Genomic DNA, 26,694 nt, shown 5'->3' with positions numbered 1-26,694 from the left:
TCCCATTCATTTCCCACGAGATTTCATCCAGTTAAGACATACATGCTGCTTTCAGGGCATAAATGTTTTAATGATGTTAGGTACAAGGGCTGACAAAGCTCCAAGAATACCCTGGATAAGCCATAACCAAGCAAAAACAGGACTAGCTGTCTTAATAGTAGCCTCCAGGAGATATTCATATCCTAAACATCTACATGAATATACAGGCAAATGCCAAAATAAAAGGAAACACCAACATAAAGTGTCTTTAAAAGGGCGTTGTGCCACCATGCCCCACTTTCCACAGTTATGCTTCCGAAACTGACACAGCCACTTGGTTTTAGCATGCAAATTTCAACAAAATGCATGTCAAGTGGAATAGGTACAAAAATCTCCAGGGTGAACCATTCATTCAAAAGACTAGAAATCGTAACAAAAAAAAGTGATATGGAAGAAAAGTCAAGGGTACAAGACTGTACATACCAGTTAGGGGGCAAACAAACTACTCATCCCATACAGCAGTGCGGCCCGTTTCATCCAATCGGAGCAGATGAAATTCACATGACCACTGGAATCTTTCCTTGTAAATTAGAAAAACATGCCGGTTGTTTGGCGAGGTGTTTCGTTTAACAATTTCTGTTAGCTAACGGAGTTGCCATACATTGTACTAAAATAAACCATGAGATCTGTTAGTAAGATCACAGGATCAGCAGAACCGCTAAAACTTGTGGATAGTGTTGTTTTTGGTGCCCTTTGAAGCCAGGAACTGACATAAAAGCACAACTTCAACACAGAGGTTGAAACATTCATAACCGATGGACACTACATCAACATACGAGTTATGCAATCTCAGGTGAAAATAGAACATCTACATTGCACAGTAATATTGCCATCACTAATATTTAACATCACCACGAGGATTGAGAAGCGATGCCATTCTTCCTGATAAATTCCATCATTTGGTGTTTTGATGGTGGAAAATGCTGTCTCAGGCACCACTCCAGACTCTCCCAGAAGTGTTCAATTGAGTTGAGAGCTGGTGACACACACACACTTTAAACCACCTATGCTCCTTTGAGACCCCTCTTCAAAGTCACCGATCTTTTCTAGCCATGGTAGCTGAAATAATGGGAAACTGGCCATTTTATATGACCCTAATCATGAGATGTTAATTGCTTAATTAACTCCGGAACCACAGCTACACGGAAGCACCCACTTTCAATATACTTCACATCCCTCATTTACTCAAGTGTTTATTTTGGCAGTCATGTGTAGGTACATAGCCATAGCATAGACCTGTCTCAGTAAACAATTATCTGACAACACTTAACATCTTATGACAAATCATCTGATCTTCACATAAGACATGAAACTATACAGACAAACTATATACACTGCAAAAATGCCTGCCCTAAATGATTAACACGGATAAATTATTAATATACAAAGGAAATCATGCTAAATTAGTATTTCATATTGTTCAGGGGCCTCAAGTGTTGCATACACACAAAATATGCCCAAAATATGCATGCGCCAGAATTCACACAAGTTGGCATTAATAAAAATGTAACTTGATGTAATGTGCTTATCCTCACACAAATTTTAGACCAGGGGTGTCAAACATACAGCCCACAAAGGTGGTCCCAGTAAAAACAAAAGCCACTCAATATACTTAAAAAAAATGACTAAAACCAAATCTAAACTAGAAATTATAATGAACCTATATTTATACAGTTTGACTGTCCAGCTCGATAATCATTGTGCAGTCAATGGACCTACATTCATAGTTTCTTGACTGTCCATCTCGCTAATAAATCACAAGACAGTCAGGGAGCATTAAATTCCAAAGACGATGAATATAGGACTTATGTTTTAGCTAATTTTGATGGCAAGGAAATATAACATTTTCAGTGTGGCCCTCGAACTCTATGAAAACCGAATGCTGACCCCGGGGCACAATTAGTTCGCCACTGCTGCTTTAGACCATGCGTACGCACAGTTTCTAGTGGTTTAAGTATTGCATTGTAAGAAGGCAGAAGTAGCCAAGTAGTGGCCTTGTGCAGGAATATATGATGACACTCTTATAACAAAAAAAGTTTTAAAAAACAAAACAGGTAGGCCTAGCTAAATATAATAAGATGCAATCATTTACCATTAGTGAGAAGAGCAAATATCCCTTTATTTGATCTAAAATAATTATAGAAATAGATGTATTCTTTACCTCAATTACATAACCATTGTAGAATAAATTCCTCACCTTTTCTGACTGATGGTTTCATACAAGTTAGGATAGGCTACCATTCATCCCATCAATTGTTTAATTGGACCCACTTCACAGTAGTAAATAGATGAGCTACTTTAAGTATTTTGCTTTGTGATCTGTTCTTAAGTGCAGTTTAACGGTAGAGCAGAGGGTTCACCTCTTTCCGTTGACGTTTGTGAGATACGTCTGAATACTGTAATGTCAAATTCCGAGTAAACATTTCATTTATACACAACTATTGCAAAATAAATTGCTCACCTTTTCTGGCCATGATGAGTTCATTTTCCTGAAGCAGCCATACAACAAATTACCAACGCGCATCTCATTTAATTGGGCCTATTAATATAGGCGATAATCATTTCAAGTTTTTGCTCTATGCATCCGAAAGGGAGCGTGGTTTATAACATACAGTAGAATTTAACAGGTGAGCAGACAGGTTGATATTTTGCATTGAAGTGTGTGTAAGCTACCACTAAGTAGGTATTTCAAGGAGTCAGCTTCAGAACTCGCGGGCAGTGCACCATATTTAGATTAGGGGAAAAAGTAAATGCTAAACATGATTGAATTAATTCAATCTGTTTACAGGTCCACGACAATTAGCAAATGTTTGTCTTTCAGAAACAGTCAGATAGGCTACCACAACTACCACTGCAAAAGAAAACATTCTGCCAACACCTCCAAAAACATTTGATCAAGTTCGCCATTTCCAGATATGGTCTTGGCCTAATTCCAATACCTCCAAAGTAAATAAGGGCGTTATTGTCACCATAAAAGGTGAATGATGGGCGTTTTTCAGGCTAAGTTATAATGCTTCACGTACGCAGTTTTACGACAGGTCTGATTTCTAGGGGGAAACATACGTATGATTGGCGTGTGCCAAGTTTATAAATCTCAATATTTGTGCGTGCAGTCTTCAGAAATGGCGCATGCAGATATTTAGTGTAAAATTTACGCAACGGTTCTAATGCCCCAGTTTTTTTCCAGTAATAAGATTGACACCCTTCTAGAAATTAAGTGTGTGTCAAACAATGAACCATAGGCCCCTACTTTTATGAAGAAATCATCTTTAAAAATACATCTGGTATTTTTAAGGCTTCCGGTTAAGAACAGAAAAATACATTGTGACAAGGAACGCAGTCCGTGTCACTGTGTGAAGTGAGAGCAAATAACAAAAAAACAGAACAAAAAAAGGCCCACGTTTGAAACCTGGGCCAGCCCAGGTCTATGCAGATCAAAAAATACAACATTAAATATTTACTTAAGTTAGTAATGCACATGGCATTCTCTCTCATTCTCCCACTAGTTTAACCTGACGTATCTAAACAATGAGTGACAATTGCACGTACTGTACAAAACTGCTTAGTACACACTCCAGTGGTACATAGTACATAGGGTTAACTATTCATCTTGCTATGAGGCAATAGCTCCTTTGAGAGTTGGTCACACACCACTGACCCTCTTAACACTCGGATTAATACTTGTTGATGCCAAAGATTCGGACTCCGTGTAGTTGTGGCAATTTGGGGATCAGCACGCTCAAAAGGGACGCAGTGTTTATGACAAAGTGTGTTGTGTCGTACTTTGTGTAGAAGCTTGCAAGAAAATATCTAGGGGGATAAAAAAAAAAAAAAAAAAAAGTTAGCAAATGTGTCAATTAAAAAATATCTGCAACATGGTCAACAATTAGCATTTATAGGGCCGTTTTCCCAGTCACAAATGAAGCCTAGTCCGGGACTAAAACACAATCTCAATGGAAGACCTCCATTTAAGTGCTTTTCAGTCCAATACTTGGCTTAATCTGTGTCCAGGAAACCACCCCATACGGTTTACAATTACTTCTGCACTGGATGCTAAATCGGTATCTAAAGCAAAATGTACAGAAATGTAACCTCTTATTCTAAATGACGGAAGGCTACGTACAAAATGATTGGGGAGATGGTGAAGAATTTTCTGGATGATGTAAACTGCACGCCGTAGTCCAACTGTTCCCAATGTGTCAGGAGCCGGGCTTTGCCTTGGTCTGGGGTCTCAAACGGAGTGCCTTTCACTGCATGCATGAAGACATACATCCCCTGGAAGACACAGACATACAGAGAATGAGTCCAAGTCTCAATGGTGAGTGACAGTCCACTAAGACAAGACAAACAAATCTTAAAGTAACAAATGGTGCCAGGGACTGAGGGTAGATGTTGCAGCACAGCTGTGTGTCTTTTCGGTTACGTGTCTTTTTCTTTTGATAAAAGAGAATTCATCCTTTCATGGTCCCATGTGGCTCAGTTGGTAGAGCAAGGCACTTGCAGCGCCAGGGTTATGGGGGACCAGTACGGAGAAGAAGAAAAAAAGTATGAAAAGTATGCACTAACGACTAAATTCCTCTGGATAAGAGCATCTGCTAAATGACTTTAATGTACACATTTAAAAGACAGAGCTGTGATAGAACCTGAACTGTATTTATGATAAGAAGCTGAGTGCGAGTGAAAACTGCTGACCAAAGCATGTCATAATTACCACAACACGGGACTGATACTTAAACTACTTGCTCATCAGTGGGACATGGGAGTTAGTATGTTCTGTGTATTCACTTAGTTTCTTTATAACACCTGGCACTGTGGACATGAGGTAATTTGAATGACCTCATGTCCTTAAATTTTGCTGGACCTCAGGAAGGCAACAGCTAATGGGGATCCATAATAAATACAAATACATTCTAATAACAAGGTCTCTGAAATTGTTATTGATTTATCAGCTGAACTAGTATTTGCTGGCAAGCAACAAAAGATACAGGAAACAATAAGCTGCTGAACAAAAAAAAGTGCAGGATATTGTGGTCCCCTTTTAATGGCCTTCCTTATCGCTGTGATGCAGAAGACTTTACATACAATATGGGGACAACAGCTAAACTTAGTGAGTGATGACATGCCAGTGACCTTGTTCCTTTATTAAAGGAATTCCGCTCAGAACAATGAGAGGCCAGTGCATTGAGGAAGCAGCAATGTCTAGGCACCAACTTTGAAGTAGTTTTTTTTTACCATGATATGGCTGAAAGTAAGGACAAACTGGTAATAATTAGGGCCGGGACGATACCGCAACACTCGTTAGTATTGTGGCAAGGAAACAAAACAAATCAAATTTAACTTCTTTAGGAAAACAGCCCTATTGTTGGAAACAAACATTGGTGTCATCCAAAGTCACATTTAATTTATTTTCCAAGCCATAGCACACAATATTTTACATAGAGCAGGTTTTTAAAAAGGACCAACATTTGGTCTGTTTCGTGTCTTAATTGCAATACTGATATTGTCCCAAGTAATAAAAGCACTCAAAATGGGGTCAACACAAATGTATTCATGAGAAGAAAAATGACTTACAAAATTGTGTATAACATTTGTGAGAGTCCACACCACAGCTACACCGAAGAAGGGTATGCTCAAGAGCACAATGTGAAGCATTCCAACACCGAGGGCATAGGTGAGCCAGATCCCTCGACTGTTCATGACCCGAGTGTTGGGGTTCACCTCACTGTGCGCAACGCCAACATTCATTTTGTTTCTGTGAACAAGTGGATTATGTTATTGATGAATATGCATTATTCCTTTGAATAACTTAACACAAAAACGAGTCATTCAAAATGAACCCCAACAGGGAGCCATTTGCTTCAGGACTATAAAATAATGACTTGCTGCATTGCAATACACAAAAAGGTCATAGCCTCGAGGTACAAGAAATTATTACGAACATGATCTGCTTATGTAGTACACTTTCACCTTTCTTGCACAACAATACCTACAGCTGTTTACAGGCAAATCAAATAAAGCTTTTCACAAAAATGACATGAGTAACCGATTTGGACTTCACTTGTCTTAGTTGCTTTTCAGACCATTGCTTGGCTTGAGATTGAAAGTTCGAGGTTGCGTCATACATTCTAAGATTTCTCAAGCTCTTGATAATGCTGGGAAAAAATACGCCTGTGGTTAAGTATGCATGTTTATATAGCTACTTTGCTGGTTAGCTTGTATCTCAGCCATTTCGTGAAAGCGTGTAGCATGTTCGTTTTCAAGCCTATAATGGGAAACCAAGCTATTCACGTGCAACTGTCCTAAGAAGGGAATGCATTCATAAGCAGCTGCACTGAGGCTCAGAAAAGTGCTGCAACAATGTTAGGCAACACTTGTGAACTTTGTTTGAGACAGAAAATATCAAGGCACGAAAAGCAACTCACTAACGTTAGGTAGCAGACAGCAGCGTCAACATTAAACAACTTTCCAGAGCCAAGCCTGTGTGATCAGAAGTTAGCGACAACTTTCCCTAGATAAGTGTGATTCTTAAAAAAGGTAAATTCAACATTAACCCTGCCCTTAAACTGGGCTTGCTAGTTACCTATGCTAAGTGAGATGGCTTGTAATTCATTGACATTCATTGTATCATATTTCTAGCTAGCTAGTTAACTTATCGTAGATTACTTGGTATTATGTTCACATTTGTATAAGTCCCAGCTACTACTGATTCAGCCAAACTCCAGCTAATGTTAATAAGTCAAGTATGCTTGAAACACCAGTTGAATAGCTAGCTAGCCATTTTGTTGACAAGCTAGGAATATCTAGTTACTGTAACGTTAGATAGCTAGGCGACAACATTTGCATATCAATAGCTAGTGTTATCAAAAACTTTAACAGTCAACACATAGATATGGCAATATACTTACTGGAGTACCTTGTTATGAACCTGTTTTTAAACGTGGCAGTGCAGAAGGCCAGTCTCCCCTAATCAACCGTGCTGTTGTTGACTGAACCTGTCCGCTAGCGACTAGTGAGCTATCTAGCTAACTTTGGAGCAGTTCTTCTTCTATGGTATAATGGCGGTCCACCAAAATTCGTTAGAGGTGCATGTCGCCACCTACTGTATGGGTGGTAAACTATAGGAAAACATCTATTGTAGAAGAAAATAAGAAAAAAAAACATCACACTCCTTCAGTCACATTCCAATTCAAGTCACATCCCTACAAAGGCTCAGGGGCATGTGAGGGCGGATCCTCCTTTGACAGGATTTCTTGCAATGCCTCTGCTGTAAACTCACTGAGTCCCAAAAAGCGTTCAGCTGCGCTCACAATGATTCCAATTTTTCCTGATTTCTTCTTTGTTTGCGCTATGCAGTTCATGACCATTGCAATAATGCTACAAAGTCCACCTTTTTCCACATGTAATATATCAGGATCCCTTGATTGCAGAGACACTTTCACGGGTGCAGGCTCAAATACCACTGCATCTTCAATGCCACTTGCTCCTTCAACTCTTCTCACATCCTTCAGATAGGAGACACGCTGGACAGCCCTTATTCTTGCCACCTCTGTCTCCTAAACCCAACAGGGCAATCCAGAAATTCGAGCGCATGTTCGCCACCACAATTCAATACTCTTCCCATATGCATATGCTTGACACATGACCAAATCTTTTGTATTTATGGCACCGAAGGGGTTTGTGAACAAAGGCTCTTACAGGGTATCTCACATAACCCAACTTGACATGAGAAGGGAGAGACTCTTCATCAAAGAAAACAAGTATGGATGAACAGAATTTCTTCCCTCCATCTACCATACGGGTCAGTCAACGACGTGCGCCCACCACTCCATCTACTTCCACAGGTATTACATCTGCACGCACTTTATGCGCCACCCCAGAGATATATCCCTTGATAGGTACTTTGCTTTGAAGATCCATACATGAAACATACCACTTCTGCTCCTCGGACACACAAAACATGTAAATAAGTCCACTTCTTATGATGCTCACTGACGCAACTTCACCCAACGCTTCCATGAAATGTATCGAAATTTCAAACGGATCTCCAAGGTTACATTGGTCCAAAAACCTCCCTCTGACTAAAAACGAGTCTAGGGGTTTCCTAGTTTCCACCACAACTTTACTTCTCGTTTCCTTTTTTTCATGGTAATCCATTCATTCTCAATCTCTGTGCTCTCATCTTCACCCAACTCGCCAGCAGTTTCAAACAAAACATCAGTTTCAACCATCTTCCCACTCAACCTTACGGTCTCCCACCAGCATTGCCTTGTGTGTACCCCCTGCTTCTTAGTATAGCCAAGTTGATGTGCAGGGGTACTAGGTAATTCAGGTAGATACAGTGCATTCGGAAAGTATTCAGACCCTTGACTTTTTCCATATTTTGATTCGTTACAGCCTTATTCTGAAATTGATTAAATAGGTTTTTCCCCCCTCATCAATCTACACCCAATACCGCATAACGACAAAGCAAAAAACTGTTTTTTTAGAAACTTTTGCAAATGTATAAAAAAACTGAAATATCACATTTACATAAGTATTCAGACCCTTTACTCAGTACTTTGTTGAAGCATCTTTGGCAGCGATTACAGCCTTGAGTCTTCTTGGGTATGACGCTACAAGCTTGGCACAACCATAGGGAGCTTCTTTCATTCTTCTCTGCAGATCCTCTCAAGCTCTGTCAGGTTGGGGAGCGTCGCTGCACAGCTATTTTCAGGTCTCTCCAGAGATGTTTGATCGGGTTCTAGTCCGGGTTCTAGCTGGGCCACTCAAGGACATTCAGAGACTTGTCCCGGAGCCATTCCTGCGTTGTCTTGGCTGTCTACTTAGGGTCGTTGTCCTGTTGGAAGGTGAACATTCACCCCAGTCTGAGGTCCTGAGCGCTCTGGAGCAGGTTTTCATCAAGGAGCTCTCTGTACTTTGCTCCATTCATCTTTCCCTCGATCCTAACTAGTCTCCCATGGTTTTCTCAAGACTTCCTGCCCAAGATGCAGAATACTCGATTAAGATGAAGAATTTTTAGGACTGATTAAAATGTAACATAGTGAAAACTAAGTACATATTTATTTTCTTTCTTCCAGGACTGATGGAATGTCCGCTACTAAGTTTTTTTTGACAAGTTTACCAATGATTCTCTATCTCTCCCTTTGAAAGGCTTCCTGAGGCAGGTGCCTTAGGAGAGCAGTAATTGAGACTGTGTACTATACGTAACTATGGTACCCTGATCAGGCTGTTAAGGGAGCTCCCACACTAAGTAAGGCCTGGCCATTTTGTTTGTTTTACCTGTTATGAATATCTGTTAGTGATGTTAACACTGTGTTTGATTTATTGTGTGGGGTCTATTTATTTTGGTTTTAGTGGGGTTTTCACAAGTTAGAAAGGATGCACATTAAATGGCACACAAATGACATTTTCTACCTATTTTCCGAGTTTTAGGTACACACATGTAAATTCTCTTGATAAAATGGTTTTTATTTTTTTTATTTTACCTTTATTTAACTAGGCAAGTCAGTTAAGAACAATTTTTTTTTTCTCAATGACGGCCTAGGAACAGTGGGTTAACTGCCTTGTTCAGGGGCAAAACGACAGATTTTTACCTTCTCAGCTCGGGGAGTCGATCTTGCAACCTTTCGGTTACTAGTCCAATGCTCAAACCGCTAGGCTACGCTGCCGCTAGGCTGAAAAACACAATGTAAACCTGGTACACAAAATGTTTGGAATGTTTGAAATGTTTTTAAATGAGTCTGAGGTACAGTAAAGGATACCTGTCTCTAATCTATTTTACTATTCCTTGAATTACCCTATGGGATACAATTATTTTAAGATGGAGATAAAGGGTTGTAATTCTAATTTTATTTGTTATTTTGATTTAACCAGCAGTGTTTTTTTTGGACGCATGAATCACGATGTGATTCGTGTCAAAAGGGAAGAAGTGTATTGTTGTTGTTGTTTTATGTGTATTGTTGTAGTTGTTTTGTTTTTGTCTTGCTTCAATACAAATCTCACCTGATTGGGTCTGCTGGATGTTCGGGATTTCTCCCTAAGGATTAGCCCTCTGACTCCCTGACCCTGTAACTCTGCGGTGAGATCGCTAAGATCTGTGTGTTGTTATTTTCTTTGACATTTGTCTTAGAGATCTGTATTAAGAATATTGGTAGTAGTAATATTTTGTCATACGGTAAATAGTTTGTATGGATTTCCTGAATCAGAAATGCCCTAACCTAAATTGTTGTTCTGGTCTGTCCTCTCTCGAGGTTATGGCAAAGGGGACCACAGATGGTATCTAGATGCATGGAAGCGATAATTCGAACGAGAACAGTGAACCAAACCCCCTCTAACCGGCTGAAGTAATGGCAACAATGGCCTTCACTATGGCCCTGTCCACCACTTCTACATGAGTCCTGAGACCTTCCATGTGGAGTGAGCATAGAGAGAGAATGATTCCAAACTTCTCTCATGCTGCTGGTGTACTGGTCCGAAAATGAACATGACATAATGAACCGTAAAGGATGGTGGCGGCTCAGGTGAGATTCGTCTGCTTGGGAAAATCAGATTATTACCCAGATATTGAAAATCCGGACATTATCAAGAGCCATCCACATTGAACACATGTGCCATTGGGAGGATGAACTGTAAAGCTATCTGAAGAAGAAAATGAAGAAACACTAGAAGAATGAGTGCCGTGAAGGAGGGGGGTTGTCAACCATGCCCGTAATTGATTTAGGCTTGTCCAAAATTGTTTATTTGGGGTATCAGATTGATTGTGGAGACCTGCACACTGTGAAATGTATAGTAATTTAGACTAAGAATGCATTGAGATACCAATCTGTCATTACCACAAATGGGGGCAGTGATGAAAAAAGTTCATGCTAGAAATACAAGAAGATGAACATACTGTATGTCAATATAAATGTACATTCTGCCAGTGTCGGTGTTTTCTAAGTTGAGGGTTTTAAATTCAAGTGATAGTGCTTCACGTTGGTTCTGTCATTCTACATTTGGGTTGGATAAGTTATCAATAGTTCTAATTATGATTTGGAAAGGTGAGGCTTCTAGAGACAGAGCTATGCCCCTAAAATGTGAGGAGAGCCACTAGATTGGGGATTGAGTAATTTTAGCCCAAGCTACAATCTCATTCTTATCAAGGTTAGTGTGAAACTGTTATAACATTCCCTGTGAAAGTCAATATGGTTTCTAGGTGGTGTCGAACATGTGAGTGATCATTGTTCCAGATGCTGGAAACTGACACATTTTTTTGTAACTGACTAATTGACTTGAGCAAGTTATTAATATGTTTATAACTATATAAGTGGAGCAATTAATGTGTTATGGGTGAGATGGAATGATTTATGTGCAAATGTATTTGTGGCCTGAGGCAAAGTACAAAGGCGACATGTTTGTTTCTATAATTTTAGATTTATTTTACTAGGCAAGTCAGTTAAGAACAAATTCTTATTTTCAATGATGGCCTAGGAACAGTGGGTTAACTGCCTGTTCAGGGGCAGAACGACAGATTTGTACCTTGTCAGCTCGGGGATTTGAACTTGCAACCTTTCGGTTACTAGTCCAACACTCTAACCACTGCCGCCCCAATGGTGAGGTAAGTCCCGAGCCAAAGGGACCAACGCAGGCCTGGAGTGGACCAGAAGTCATTGTGGAAGGACCATGAGGACAATTTGTTCTTATCTAGAGCAGAAATGGTTAACGACCTGATATCCAAAGAAAATGACTGTTGGGTGAGTGGGTTGTGTCCGGTTAAGGAGGTGAACTTTACTACAGCATTTGCAGGAAAAATACCTTTTAAGACTTTGACCAACAATGTACTATGAATCTTAATGGATCAATTGCCTGCACTGTTGGATTTGTGGTGACAGCTATGAGAACCATTCCAAACAATAAGAAGGATCCGAAGGCTCTGTTTAAAAGACTACAAACCTCCTGGAATGAGGAGAGATAAGAGGTCTCTGACTGACATCACTCACACACCTGCCTCCAGGTTCTTTGGTGTATTTTTTCCTGGGACTATCTTTTGACAGGTCAAGGGGGCACTCGTGCAATCATTGGCGATGAATGTTGTACTTTTGTTCTAGATCACTCTTCTAATATGACTGATCTCGCCTAATACATTGCCACTGTTGCAAAAAAGAATTCCCGAGTGTTTGGAAGTTTGGGATCCCAAATTGCCAAATGATCTGCAGCGTGTGTTTTGTTTGCCTAATTGTGTTATTAACATGCTGTTTGTGTATTTTTCATGAATTCACTCTCGTTAATAGAAGTATAACCTTTATTATGATGAGAGTATTACCCAGTGGTGGAAAAAGTACCCAATTGTCATACTTGAGTAAAAGTAAAGCTACCTTCATAGAAAATTACTCAAGTAAAAGTGAAAGTCAACCAATAAAATACTACTTGAGTAAAAGTCTAAAAGTATGTGGTTTTAAATATACTAACAGTTGAAGTAAGTACATTTAAACTCAGTTTTTCACAATTCCTGACATTTAATCCTAGTAACAATTCCCTGTCTTAGGTCAGTTAGGATCACCATTTTATGTTAAGAATGTGAAATGTCAGAATAATAGTAGAGAGAATGATTTATTTCAGTTTTTATTTCTTTCATCACATTCCCAGTGGGTCAGAAGTTTACAAACACTCAATTAGTATTTGGTGGCATTGCCTTTAAATTGTTTAACTTGGGTCAAATGTTTCCAGTAGCCTTCCACAAGCTTCCCACAATAAGTTGGGTGAATTTTGGCCCATTCCTCCTGACAGAGTCAGGTTTGTAGGCCTCCTTGCTCACACACGCTTTTTCAGTTCTGCCCACAAATTTTCTATAGGATTGAGATCAGGGCTTTGTGATGGCCACTCCAATACCTTGACTTTGTTGTCCTAAAGCCATTTTGCCACAACTTTGGAAGTATGCTTGGAGTCATTGTCCATTTGGAAGACCCATTTGCGACCAAGCTTCCTGACTGATGTCTTGAGATGTTGCTTCAATATATCCGCATGATTTTCCTCCCTCATGATGCCATCTATTTTGTGAAGCGCACCAGTCCCTCCTGCAGAAAAGCACCCCCACAACATGATGCTGCCACTCCCGTGCTTCACTGTTGGGATGGTGTTCTTCGGCTTGCAAGCCTCCCCCTTTTTCCTCCAAACATATCCATGGTCATTATGGTCTAACAGTTCTATTTTTCTTTCATCAGACCAGAGGACATTTCTCCAAAAAGTATGATCTTTGTCCCCATGTTGCAAACCGTAGTCTGGCATTTTTTAATGGCGGTTTTGGAGCAGTGGCTTCTTCCTTGCTGAGCGGCCTTTCAGGTTATGTCGATATAGGACTCGTTTTACTGTGGATATAGATACTTTTGTACCCGTTTCCTCCAGCATCTTCACAAGGTCCTTTGCTGTTGTTCTGGGATTGATTTGCACTTTTTGCACCAAAGAACGTTCATCTCTAGGAGACAGATCACGTCTCCTTCCTGAGCGGTATGACGTCTGTGTGGTCCCATGGTGTTTATACTTGCGTACTATTATTTGTACAGATGAATGTGGTACCTTCAGGCGTTTGGAAATTGCTCCCAAGGATGAACCAGACTTGTGGAGGTCTTCAACTTTATTTCTGAGGTCTTGGCTAATTTCTTTTGATTTTCCCATGATGTCAAGTAAAGAGGCACTGAGTTTGAAGGTAGGCCTTGAAATACATCCACAGGTACACCTCCAATTGACTCAAATGATGTCAATTAGCCTATTAGAAGCTTCTAAAGCCATGACATCATTTTCTGCATTTTGTTTCTGAAAGAAAAATAAATTTTCTGAAAGAAGGAGAGGGTATCTAGAGAAAGAGAGGGAGAAATGGAGGAAAGATAAAGAGACTGGGAAGAAGAAGGCAATAGCTGAACTGTCACGACCGTTTAAAGGAGTGGACCAAGGTGCAGCGCGATTGGAATACATATTTTAATTCAATGAAGAACACTTAACAAACTAACAAACGAAACGCCAACGTAGTGCTCACAGGCAACTAAACATGGACAACTACCCATAAATGCAGGTGGGAAAAAGGCAACCTAAGTATGGTTCTCAATCAGAGACAACGATAGACAGCTGTCCCTGATTGAGAACCACACCCGGCCCAACACATAGAAATGCAAAATCATAGAACATACAACATAGAATGTCCACCCAAATCACACCCTGACCAAACCAAAATAGAGACATAAAAAGCTCTACGGTCAGGGCGTGACAGTACCCCCCCCTCCCCCCCCCCAAAGGTGCGGACTCCGGCCGCAAAACCTGAACCTATAGGGGAGGGTCTGGGTGGGCATTTCTCCGTGGTGGCGAATCTGGTGAGGGACGTAGACCCCGCTCCACCTCTGGCTTGGCCCACCTAGGTGGCGCCTCTAGAGCGGGGATCCTCGCCGCCGACCCCGGACTGGGGACCCTCGTAGCGGGCCCCGGACTGGGCACTCTTGGAGTGGGCCCCGGCCTGGGGGGCGTCGCTGGAGGCTCCGGACTGAAGGGCGTCGCTGGAGGCTCCGGACTGAAGGGCCTCGCTGGAGGCTCCGGACTGAAGGGCCTCGCTGGAGGCTCCGGACTGAAGGGCCTCGCTGGAGGCTCCGGACTGAAGGGCCTCGCTGGAGGCTCCGGACTGGGGATCGTCGCTGGAGGCTCCGGACTGGGGATCGTCGCTGGAGGCTCCGGACTGGGGATCGTCGCTGGAGGCTCCGGACTGGGGATCGTTTCTGGAGGCTCCGGACTGACGTCCTTCGTCGGAGGCCTTGTGCCATGGATCAACACTGGAGGCTTCGTGCCATGGATCATCACTGGAGGCTTCGTGCCATGGATCATCACTAGAGGCTTCGTGCCATGGATCATCACTGGAGGCTTCTTGCCATGGATCATCACTGGAGGCTTCTTGCCATGGATCATCACTGGAGGCTTCTTGCCATGGATCATCACTGGAGGCTTCTTGCCATGGATCATCACTGGAGGCTTCTTGCCATGGATCATCACTGGAGGCTTCTTGCCATGGATCATCACTGGAGGCTTCGTGCCATGGATCATCACTGGAGGCTTCGTGCCATGGATCATCACTGGAGTAGAGAGACACACAGGAGGCCTGGCTCTGGGAGAAGGCACAGGACTCACCAGGCTGGGGAGACATGCAGGAGGCCTCTTCCTTGGCCGAGGCACCGGATACACTGGGCCGTGGAGGCGCACTGGCGGTCTCGAGCGCAGAGCTAGCACAACCTGTCCTGGCTGGATGGTTACTTTGGCCCGGCACGTACGGGGCGCAGGCACAGGACGCACTGGGCTGTGCAGACGCACTGGAGACACAGTGCGCAAAGCCGGCGCAGGATATCCTGGGCCGTAGAGACGTCCTGGAGGTCTGGAGAGCAGGGCTGGCACACTCCGTCCTGGCTCGTTGCCCACTCTAGCCCGGCCGATGCGAGGAGCTGGGATATAGCGCACCAGGCTAAGAATACGTACTGGAGACACCGTGCGCTCCACCGCATAAAACGGTGCCTGACCAGTACGACGCCCGCCACGGTAAGCACGGGGAGTTGGCTCAGGTCTCCAACCTGGCTCAGCCAAACTGCCCGTGTGCCCGCCTCTCGGGCTTCCTTGCCAGCCGTGTTCCCGTGTAATCCTTGGCCCCTCTCCTAGCTGCCTCCTCAGGACAGCGATGTTCACTCCTCTGTCCCCAGGGTCCCTTGCCTTCCAGGATTTCCTCCCATGTCCAACTCTCCAGGTAACCACGCTGCTTGGTCCTCTTTTGGTGGGTAGTTCTGTCACGATCGTTTAAAGGAGTGGACCAAGGTGCAGCGCGATTGGAATACATCTTTTAATTCAACGAAGAACACTTAACAAACTAACAAAATAACAAACGAAACGTGAAGCCAACGTAGTGCTCACAGGCAACTAAACATGGACAACTACCCACAAATACAGGTGGGAAAAAGGCAACCTAAGTATGGTTCTCAATCAGAGACAACGATAGACAGCTGTCCCTGATTGAGAACCACACCCGGCCCAACACATAGAAATGCAAAATCATAGAACATACAACATAGAATGCCCACCCAAATCACACCCTGACCAAACCAAAATAGAGACATAAAAATCTCTCTACGGTCAGGGCGTGACATGAACTCAGTGACAGGGTGCAGCCTGCAGAAAGAAAGAAATGGAGAGATTCAAAAAGGATACTCAGAGCCAGGGCCAAGTCTAATGCGTTGCTGCAGTCTGCCGAGGTAACCCTCCTTCCTCCCCATACACACATACAGTTAAAGTCAGAAGTTTACATACACCTTAGCCAAATACATTTAAACTCAGTTTTTCACAATTCCTGACATTTAATCCTAGTAAAAAGTCCCTGTCTTAGGTCAGTTAGGATCCCCACTTTATTTTAATAGGCACTGAGTTTGAAGGTAGGCCTTGAAATACATCCACAGGTACACCTACAATTGACTCAAATGATGTCGATTAGCCTATCAGAAGCTTCTAAAGCCATTACATAATTTTCTGGAATTTTCCAAGCTGTTTAAAGGCACAGTCAACTTAGTGTATGTAAACTTCTGACCCACTGGAATTGTGACACAGTGAATTAAGTGAAATAATCTGTCTATAAACAATTGTTGGAAAAATGTACGTGTCATGCACATGTAACGGATGTGAAATGGCTAGCTAGTTAGCGGTGGTGCGCGCTAATAGCCTTTCAATCGGTTACGTCACTTGCTCTGAGACCTTAAAGTAGTGGTTCCCCTTGCTCTGCTAGGGCCGCGGCCTTTGTGGAGCGATGGGTAACGATGCTTCGTGGGTGACTGTTGTTGATGTGTGCAGAGGGTCCCTGGTTCGCGCCCGGGGCGAGGGGACGCCATAAAGTTAAACTGTTACATTGATGCTGTTGACCCGGATCACTGGTTGCTGCGGAAAAGGAGGGGTGAGTGTAACGGATGTGAAATGGCTAGCTAGTTAGCGGTGGTGCGCGCTAATAGCCTTTCAAATCGGTTACGTCACTTGCTCTGAGACCTTGAAGTAGTGGGTCCCCTTGCTCTGCAAGGGCCGTGGCTTTTGTGGAGCGATGGGTAACGACACTTCGTGGGTGTCAGTTGTTGATGTGTGCAGAGGGTCCCTGGTTCGCGCCCGAGTCGGGGCGAGGGGACACCATAAAGTTATACTGTTACACACAAAGTAGATGTCCTAACCGACTTGCCAAAACTATAGTTTGTTAATAACAAGAAATTTGTGGAGTGGTTGAAAAACGAGTTTTAATGACTCCAACCTAAGTGTGTGTAAACTTCCGACTTCAACTGTAAGTATAAAAAGTAAATGTAATTGCTCAAATATGCTTAAGTACAAAATAAAAGTAAAAGTATAAATTATTTCAAATTCCTCATATTGAGCAAACCATACGGCACCATTTTAGTTTTTGGATAGCCAGGTGCACACTCCAACACTCAGACATTATTTACAAACGAACCATGTGTGTTTAATGAGTACGCCAGATCAGAGACAGTAGGGATGACCAGGGATGGTCTCTTGATAAGTCTGTGAATTGGACAATTTTCCTGTCATGCTAAGCATTCAAAATGTAACAAGTACTTCGGGTGTCAGGGAAAATGTATGGAGTAAAAAGTACATTATTTTCTTCAGGAATGTAGTGAAGTAAAAGTTGTCAAAAATAGCAAAGTACAGATAATCAAAAAAAACACTGGTATTATCATACTAATTAGATTGTATAACCCAGAATGAAGGCTTTTAAAGTGTATGTCATTACATTTGTAACGATTATTATCATAAAAGTGATACAAGTAGAGAATGTGGAATAAAAATGTATTGTCTGGAGGGACAGCCTTGAATTGTACATCTTGTTTCATACAATCATTGGTTCTTGTAGGTGCTGGTTAGAGATATGAGGGGGAGACGGTCATGACCCCCTCCTCAGACCTTCTGGCAGAACGGCCAGAATATGTTCTATAAATTAAGATGGGAGATGGTGCCAGACACATGTGGGAACCAACCCTATGAACTATGCCTATGTGGCTTGTCTGTGTAAGCAGTACATAAGATAACTAACGGAACTGCCCCAGCAGAGCTCACTTCAGACCGGTACTTTATGCATCTAAGTTTGACTGTGACCTCTCCAGCTTGCTGATAATAATTAATTTAAGATTGACTTCAGGTGTCCCTGGTGGTACTTTCCACAACAAGGTTTTACTCACATTATCTACGGAGAGCAAGATCACACAGTCGTCTGGAACAGCTGGTGCTCTAGTGCACGGTTCAGTGTTGCTTGCCTCGAAGCAAGCATAGAAGGCATTTAGCTCATCTTGTAGGCTCACGTCACTGGGCAGGTCGCGGCTGGGTTTCCCTTTGTAATTCGTGATAGTTTGCAAGCCATGCCACATATGACAATATTTTAAGTTGCCAATAATTATATTACACAATTTCTGACATATCACATGCATTACTTTTATTTTCCTGGATTATGCCACTATAGCCATTCATTCGAATTAGAGCGATTTGGCTTTCTCACTGACCAATATGGTTGACTATTTCACTCCATTCTGGAACTTTGAGGGTTTATGACATAGCCCCTCTAGTAATTTAATAGGATCTCTATGCATGCCAACACTTACTGTGTGCGCTGTGTCCGCCTGCTGTTCTGAAGTGTGCCTTTGTTACACTTTATGATACAAAAAGGGTAGGGGAAAAAAGGATGAGGAAAAGGGAAGAAAAATGGACCTACCAACTAACCCATACGATACCTTCTGACCCGGGAAACCTCAACCTGCCATTCTCTCACAGTCAATGCAATCCGGGGTCCTTAGGACGTCCCAACCCTAAACCTTAACTCTTACCTTAACTATTTTACATTTAAACTTCATTGGGTAGGGACGTCCCAAGGGTCCTGGATAACATGGCCCTTTCTGCTCTCAAGCAACATGGGTACCCCAACAGTTAATAAACATAGCAGCTAGCTTCTTCTTATTTAAAAAAATGTGTATTGGCGGATCGCAACCAACTAAAAGGTGCCACCTAATGTACTGGAGTGTGAGGCCGGTCACGGTTCTTTGTACCTCAGTGGTCACAGTCTCTTATCTAGCTCCGTGTTTCTAATCAAATATCACTACTCCCATCCCTCCACCCAAAATACCACCCACACCCCATCCCACCTCTCTGACCCTGTCAAGTAAACTCTCCCTATATATCATAAAATTCACAATATAATAATACTACGACATGTTCAACTGTTTCTTCCACCATACAAACATCGCACATTCTAGTACCATGCTTCCCTGTCAATTTAAAAAAAATAATGAAATCCTGTATGCTCATCCTAGACAACATTATTTCTCTCTTCTGTTCCCATTACAAGACCTGTATGAGCAGGGATACAACAAAACAGAACCTCTATCCCATTTCTTTGTTTCGCTAATAAAATTATCACGTTCTGACTTCCCAGATCCTTTACTGCACAAAACTGATGCAGAATCTGAACATACTACTCTTCTTGGTTGCGCTGCAACATAATAATCCGAAATGCTCTGAGACTAAGTACGTAAAGCCGAGACACGCCATTTAGTATGATTGGATTCGTATGGTATGTATTCATTTGTGGATTACCTTCCTCCATTTTGTATGATACATCACAAATTGCCATTTGGAAATTATGTTACAAATTTGAATTTGTTGTGGCAAACTTTAGCTAGATGGCTAACTCTAACGTTAGCTAGCTGGCTAATGTTAGCTAGGCGTTAGGGTTAAGGTTAGAAGTTAGGTTAATGGGTTAATGGGTTAAGGCAGGGGTGTCAAACTCATTCCACGGAGGGCCTAGTGTCTGCAGGTTTTTGGTTTTTCCTTTCAATAAAGCCCTAGACAACCAGGTGTGGGGAGTTCCTAACTAATTAGTGATGTTAATTCATCAATCAAGTACAAGGGAGGAGCGAAAACCCGCAGACACTCGGCCCTCCGTGGAATGAGTTTGACACCTGTGGGTTAAGGGTTAGCTAAAATGGTTAAGGTTAGGGGAAGCGTTAGCTAACATGCTTACGTTTAAGAGCCCTGTCCTAGGCAATAGATCGCAAAGTAGGGCATCCTCACTAAACTTTTTGGAAATGGCAAGTTCACTTTCTCATCTGCAAACGCATCTTAAGTGCAAACACGGTTCAGCAGCTCAAATCAACAGGGATGGGGGGCATTGTTCTTAGGAAAGACTACCACCATGGATCGCAAAAATAATGATTATCACACTTCATCAATTGAAATATTATGGGGACATGAAGGGGTGCAACTTTCACTGCGAACAGTGTCATATCCCCCCTACATTCTGAAATTGCATTGTCTCCCCCAGTTTTATCATTGCAATGTTAATACAAAAAACAGCGAAAGGTTGGCTTTAGGACCATGCGGACGACTCTGAGCGGTCGGGTAGGCTGTTTGGAGTGTTCATCCGGCTGGATTTAGGACAGCGCAGACACCACAAAGCGGGCTGACAGGCTGTGTAAAAGCAACGCTTCTGGAAGGCTGGCTGGGTCAGCAAGGGAGAGTTGACCATAGTGTGTGTTGCACTCTTTCACCGAGTTGTAAAAGCAAGCAGAGCATAAACTGACTACTCTTTAATTGACTGATGTAGCTGGCAAGGTAACTGCTGTTTAACTTAACAGAAAAAAAACGAAACTAGTGTTTATTCGCGGTGCTGAGCTAGTATTGTAACTGACATGTAATGTTACATAATGTTTCATCCCATCTCAAATGAGGTATATGAATTACTAACTACGCTAGCTAGTAGATACCACAGACTGGTCAGCTCAAACCTCTAGCTATCTGTCAGATAGTAATAATAGCCATGTCAGATAGTAATAATAGCCACCTCATATTGCTATCTGACAGCAGTTGTTTGTATGGAAATATACTGTAGCCTTTGTTTTGTTCCATGTCAACAGAAGTAAATTAACTTGGCTAGCTTTCGCCAGTTGATGTACCATTAGAGAGAGAGAGCTGGCCAAAAGTTGGCTAACGTTAGCTATTATTTTTGCCTCAATCACAATAGAACTGAGTCAAACGATGAAACCATCAGCCAAACGATTTAAGATTGCACTGAAAAAGCGTCAGAATGTCAATGTGAGTTTTTATTAGTCAGTATGCCAATGTAACGTTGTTGATCTGTCAGTTTCCCTAGCTAATTCCCTACTTTTCACACGGACACAGTAATAAACAGCTCTAACATTACAAGCTTCACTGTCATGGTGCACAGTAAAGGTCTGTGCGGGAGCGATTTCTTCATCCCTCTCCGGAAGCTTTTCATGCCACACTCCACCTGCTGGCTTTCTGTCCGACTCCCACCTGCTACCGCAAGAACTGATCCCAAACCCAACCACAGTCCCCGCAATGTTATTTTAGGCGTATGTGATCCAGCTCACTTGCCAGCCATGGTCCCAGCAATTTTACGTCCAATAGGCAATATCAAATGAGCAAATATAACTTACGAAATAGTTAAAATTACCAGAGATTCTCACATGGCCCTTATATTATGCCATCTTTATTACTGGGCTATATCAGCCAATATGCTGAATGTTGTTTGAAGAGAACAGAGTAGGAGAGACTTGCACTTTCTCGAGCTATTTTTATATCCTGCCTTTTAGGAGTGGGAAGATTTTCAGACAGAGAAATATGGGTGATCAATATGTAGGCCTATTTCTAGGCAATGTAGTAAACCATTTAGGAAGTACATTTCCTTGTAAAGATAACTGCTCCGTGCTTCTCCACCCATGCATAGGCTATAGCCTACTCTAATTAATTGAGACCACACGCGCATCTGATCTCTCTGGTGTGACTACTGAACTTGAAGCAGAATGAATGATGACAGCAACAATTGCTACGTTTTGCATAGGCCTATAGGATATAGCCTACCTTTTAGGAGGACAATTTGCAGGCAGAGACAAATAAATGGGGAATCAATACTTATTGAAAATGAAAAGGTCCAAGGCTCGTTCAACATAGTAGCGCGTTGTAGTCTTTTCCCTTTCAATAAATTATTTGATTGCACTTCGACTCACGTTGGTTGAGCGCCCTCCACTTCTTTCCATTATCAAAATGTATTTACAAACACTGTAGTAAACTACATTCTAATCATATTTAAGTTAATTTCATACTTAATGTATGCAGCCTACTCTATTTTCAATGAGACCCACATACTAGGCGAAATTGAAATCTCGCGCCTAACTAGGAGAGGTAGGCTACTGAAGTTAAAGCAGCGAATTCTGAGTGTGTGAACAATGCAAAAAAATATGTGCTTTTAATACAATAGATAGGCTAACGCAGAAAAAGCAGAAAGAGGACCGTTTCCAAATAATCTGGGCCAACAAAAATATTTTCATCCCTGCCCACAGCATGAAAAATGTCGACCAGGCCGCAATTATCTCTCTCAGGACCCGCAGGTCCCATAGGCATCCAGCGGGTATGCAGCCCTCTAGTGCACAGTCGGCATGTTTTAGCAGGATCACATGGTGACAGAGGTCCCAGCAGGGTCAGACAGCCAGGGAAGACCAGTCTATGGAGCTCAGGTGAATTTTGCAGTATATTAACAATATCAGTGAATGATACAAAGTTCCATATTGAGTTGATGGGTAGACCTACAGCAGCTACATGACAGCAGTTTAAGCTTAAGGCTAGTCTGGGATCTGGGAATAATGGTCATTTAAATGATTGAACCATTGATTCTATTCTTGGATAATGTAATGTATAAATGTACACTAAGGTAATTCTTTGTCATGTCTCATCATAGGCGGATCAGATTGTGACAGGGGTCTCAGCAGGGCCAGGCAGCCAGGGAACACCAGTCTGTGACAGCTGAGGTGAATTTTTGCAGATACAAAACTTTATTCTCTGTGCAGAAAACATCGGACAAGCCAGATGCTATTTTAAGGCAGTCTGACAAATTACAAAGTTGATATCCAAACTGTATCAAGGGTTGATAGAGGCCTTTCCCGATGACACAAAACATGTAAAACAAAAATGTGAGGAAGACCTGGGAGATGCTATTGATGAAGATGAATGATACAGATACAGTGCATTCAGGTAGTATTCAGACCCCTTTACTTTTCCCACATTTTGTTACATTAGAGCCTTATTCTAAAATTGATTAAATAAATATCAGACCCCTTGACTTTTGCAACACAATACTTAACAAAATAGGCTTTTTATAGGCTAAATTGATGAGCAAATAGGCAGCATCATGCACTTTTTGTTTTTTTGGCAGCATCATGCACATGTCAGTCCTCTAGGACGCAAATAGTCTTCGGTCTTCTTTAAGTTTTTATTGGTGAATTGCAAACAACTGACAGGTGCATACCCTGCCACCTACTGTACTGGAGTGTGAGGCCGGTCACTATGTTCTCTTAAACTTACCCTGAATTTCTAATAAAATTAAATAATTCCCTATAAATCTCACTACTCCCATCACCCCCACCCTGTGGTCTTCCAAGTAGGACTCTGAAATAATGAGGTGGCGTGTACGCATCTGTTTCAACGTGTTTAGGGAGTCGAGCAAGAGTCGAAAGAGTCGACTCCTTCAACCAACCACAGGAGTCATGCACCACTAAAAGAACAAGATGAATCACATGCTAGAGGGGGTGAAGGTGCACATTTTCATTGTTATTGAACCAGTTGGGCACGAGACGGGCTTTAGTTTGAAGTGAAGGGAGTACAGGGCTTAGCATGTCTCTCGAGGAGGGTAAAAATAGTTTTCGGCTTGGCAATGTTTAATATTTTCAGAAGGAGTCAGGTAATTCGTTAAGGAGGATTGGAGGGAAAGAGAGAGGAGGTTGAAAAGACTGAGGGAGGTAGAGGATGGGTTTGAATCTGTTGACACTAGCAATAACAAGGGAGAGGGTATGTTGAAAGAGTGTGGCAGACCCCAGTTTGAGTTTTGGAGGTGAAATAGAAGAGTTGGAAGGTGTTGTGAGGAGCTCAGAGCCTTGCATTGATGGACATGGTTATGATAAAGATACGTATGGTCCAATGGAAGTGAGATTTTTGAAGAGGGTGGAACCAGGCCTTTCGGCAGATCCATGGGTGGTTTCATGTTGGGTGGAAAAGATGGTGGGTGCTGTTGAGTCGGTGAAAGTAACCCAAAGTGGACTTGTGATGTATGTTTGTGTTTCTTCAGATCAGAGGGAGCAGGTGCTCCGTGCGACGCAACTTGGGGAAAGACCTGTATCTTGCTTTGCGCTTAAGTACAGGGCACCATTGAAGGGAGTGATTTCTGGGGTAGCGTGAAGTGTGGAGGTGGAGCAATTTAGGTTGAAGATTCCTGGTGTTTGTGACGCCCGCTGTTTGGTGCGACACAGATCCGGTGGGGAGCGTAGTGAAACAGAGGTGACAGTCTGTTCTTTTGATCTTTAATTGAGTCTTTACTTGACAAAGTAATGTTAGGATATATATTAGTTATGCTGTTAGAGCTTTTGTGCTGAATACACTGCTGTGTTATTGGTGTCATGTTTATGGGCACGTCACATCAGTGTGTAGGAGGGAGATTCCAAAATGTGGGAAGTGTGCAGGAGGACATGGGACAGAGGAATGTGTAGTTTTGGTGGAAAAAGTTGTCAACTGTAGGGGTGCCCATTTTGCTGTGCATCGGAGTTTTCCTTTGCGAGAGAGGCATATTGAGGTGGCCAGGGTCAGAGTAGTGCAGAAGATGTCGTATGCTGAGGCAGTGAAGAAAGTAGGAGGGTGGATTAAGGGTGAGGGATTCTGAGAGGATCTCTGTGAAGAGTAGATCTGTGCCAGACCTGAGGAATAAGCCAATGAGTGATACAGTATATGTTTCAGTAAGGTTGTCTTCTTAGCGTTCATAGCCGTGGTTATCTGTATCACAGAAATGAAACGTACTTCACAGAAAATAGATGTTGTGGTGGCAGCCTGCAGAGAAGTATTTGGGGGGTACGGGATTTGATTTCAGTAGAGTTACAGGGTGTGTTGAGTGGTAGTGTCCTGTCCTCTCAGATCATGGCCTGGGGTAGGATCAGATAGGGTTAAAGTAGTGGAATGTGGTGGTGGGTTTTAATGTGTGTGTTGTTAGTAGCGTAATTAAAAATATACATTTATTTTTCCCCTTTCCCCTTTGGTATCACAAAGTGTAATGGATTTATACTATAGTTCAGTTGGGGGCGGTAATGCAACATATTGGATGCCAACCGTCATCAAACTCCACCGAAGAAGAAGTGCCGAGGAGACAGCTATCATGCAAAATTCAATAACCTTGTCAATTCAAAGAAATATTGTTTAATAGTTATTAAGTGAGTCACTATTCATAATGTATTGTAAACGTGTTCTTCGTTTCAAGAGTAAATGATTGGCAGGTAAGGTTATAACTAATGTTAGCTGGCAGTTAATTCAACGCTAGCAGGTAACGTTAGTTAACTAATTAAACCCTACTCAGCCTAGGCCCGTTTGGAGATTTATGGTATATCATACAAGTAAATTCATCGTAGAACGTTTTTGGACTCATTCGGCCGTTTTTACCTGATTAAATACCATTAGAAATTATACCATTGGAAAGGAAGTAAAATTCATATTCCTAAAACTTAAGTTAAATGTTACTTAAGTTAAATTACTTACATTTTTTCGTCGCTGCTTCCTGTTGACTAGACATTTTGATAAATAGCCCAATGACAAAACACATTTGTAACGTGTCCAAATCAATATCCAATATGCAGAAACAAATCCTGATATATTGAAAGCCTAAACATACAATTTGCTATCCATCTACACATACATGTAACAATAGTAATCATATTTTAAACAAGCACCAAAAACCCTGTTTTGACAAGTGGTAATAAATCACTGATATCGATTAGAGGGAAAATCAGGTAATGAGCTGTTGAAACGAACACAATGTAAAGTTTTCAGCGGTTACATCCGCCCACATTTTGGCTCCACGTGAACTACAATAACGACGCGGTGTGTTTTAACGTTTAGAAAAGTAAACAATCATCACTTTCAAACCGGTTTTCGAAACATGCTGATATGCCCTTTATCTTTCGTATCAACAAGGAATCTTAAAATCAAACTTACTGTCGCAGCTTTGCACAGATCCACAAGCTAGACATCTCCCAAGTTACGCTTACACAGATGTTCGTTGCTCGCAAGATAGCTAATTAGCACAGGTGGCCGCCTATGTCTTCCATCTGTCTTCAGTAAACAAGCGATGTTGGCGGTGTGGGAAGTTAACACAGCTGAAAAAACACATGGAATCTGGGAATAATGTGTATTACCGCAATCAATCACCCCAACTACCTCGTACCCCTTGTATATAGGTATTTTGTGTTATTTTATATCTATTTGATCGTACTTTTTAACTGCATTATTGGGAAAGGGCTCGTAATTAAGCATTTCACGGTAGTCTACAATTGTATTCGGCACAAGTGACAAATACAATTTGATTTGACGTCACTGGTTAGAGGACAATTTGTATCGAACAGCTAGTTACATTTTGATTCAAGTGGGTCGCCAACGCTGTAAGTTTAAACGCAACACTTTTTTGTTAATAACTTCCATGGATATCACGCTGAATTCAGTAGAATAGAGGGTAAAACGTTTGGGGTGTAGCGCTGTTTAAACTAACACTATTCAAAGGCCACACGGAAACTTGGAATA

The 26,694-nt window shown here is 42.0% G+C and overlaps 1 protein-coding gene across 2 annotated transcripts; it reads right to left on the bottom strand.

Annotated features, from left to right (window-relative positions):
* Positions 1-49: 49 nt before the first annotated feature.
* LOC120058208 (ORM1-like protein 1) lies at positions 50-7,064 on the bottom strand. 2 transcript variants are annotated; one of them, XM_039006696.1, is made up of 4 exons: positions 6,953-7,064; positions 5,611-5,791; positions 4,163-4,314; positions 50-3,849 (listed from the first exon to the last, which is right to left on the bottom strand). In XM_039006696.1, exons 2-4 carry the CDS (start codon positions 5,782-5,784, stop codon positions 3,714-3,716), a joined length of 462 nt encoding a protein of 153 aa, XP_038862624.1. In that variant the 5' UTR covers positions 5,785-5,791; positions 6,953-7,064; the 3' UTR covers positions 50-3,713. The 2 variants fall into 2 exon arrangements, with proteins under 2 accessions (XP_038862624.1, XP_038862623.1); XM_039006695.1 differs by having other exon boundaries at positions 6,945-7,055.
* Between the last annotated feature and the right edge of the window lie 19,630 nt (positions 7,065-26,694).

This window comes from Salvelinus namaycush, chromosome 13, assembly GCF_016432855.1.
Source record: "Salvelinus namaycush isolate Seneca chromosome 13, SaNama_1.0, whole genome shotgun sequence".
NCBI classification, from domain to species: Eukaryota; Metazoa; Chordata; class Actinopteri; order Salmoniformes; family Salmonidae; genus Salvelinus; species Salvelinus namaycush.
Note: the sequence above shows the minus strand (reverse complement) of the source record. Positions and strands in the feature narration are given on the sequence as shown.

What these genes read in the sequence shown, in the direction of transcription:
- LOC120058208 (XM_039006696.1), bottom strand. Translation starts at nt 5,784, where the DNA reads ATGAATGTTGGCGTTGCGCACAGTGAGGTGAACCCCAACACTCGGGTC. An exon ending in CAAATGTTATACACAATTTT is followed by an intron (nt 4,315 to 5,610) that starts GTAAGTCATTTT and finishes TGTGTCTTCCAG; the next exon opens with GGGATGTATGTCTTCATGCA. An exon ending in ACCATCTCCCCAATCATTTT is followed by an intron (nt 3,850 to 4,162) that starts GTACGTAGCCTT and finishes TTATCCCCCTAG; the next exon opens with ATATTTTCTTGCAAGCTTCT.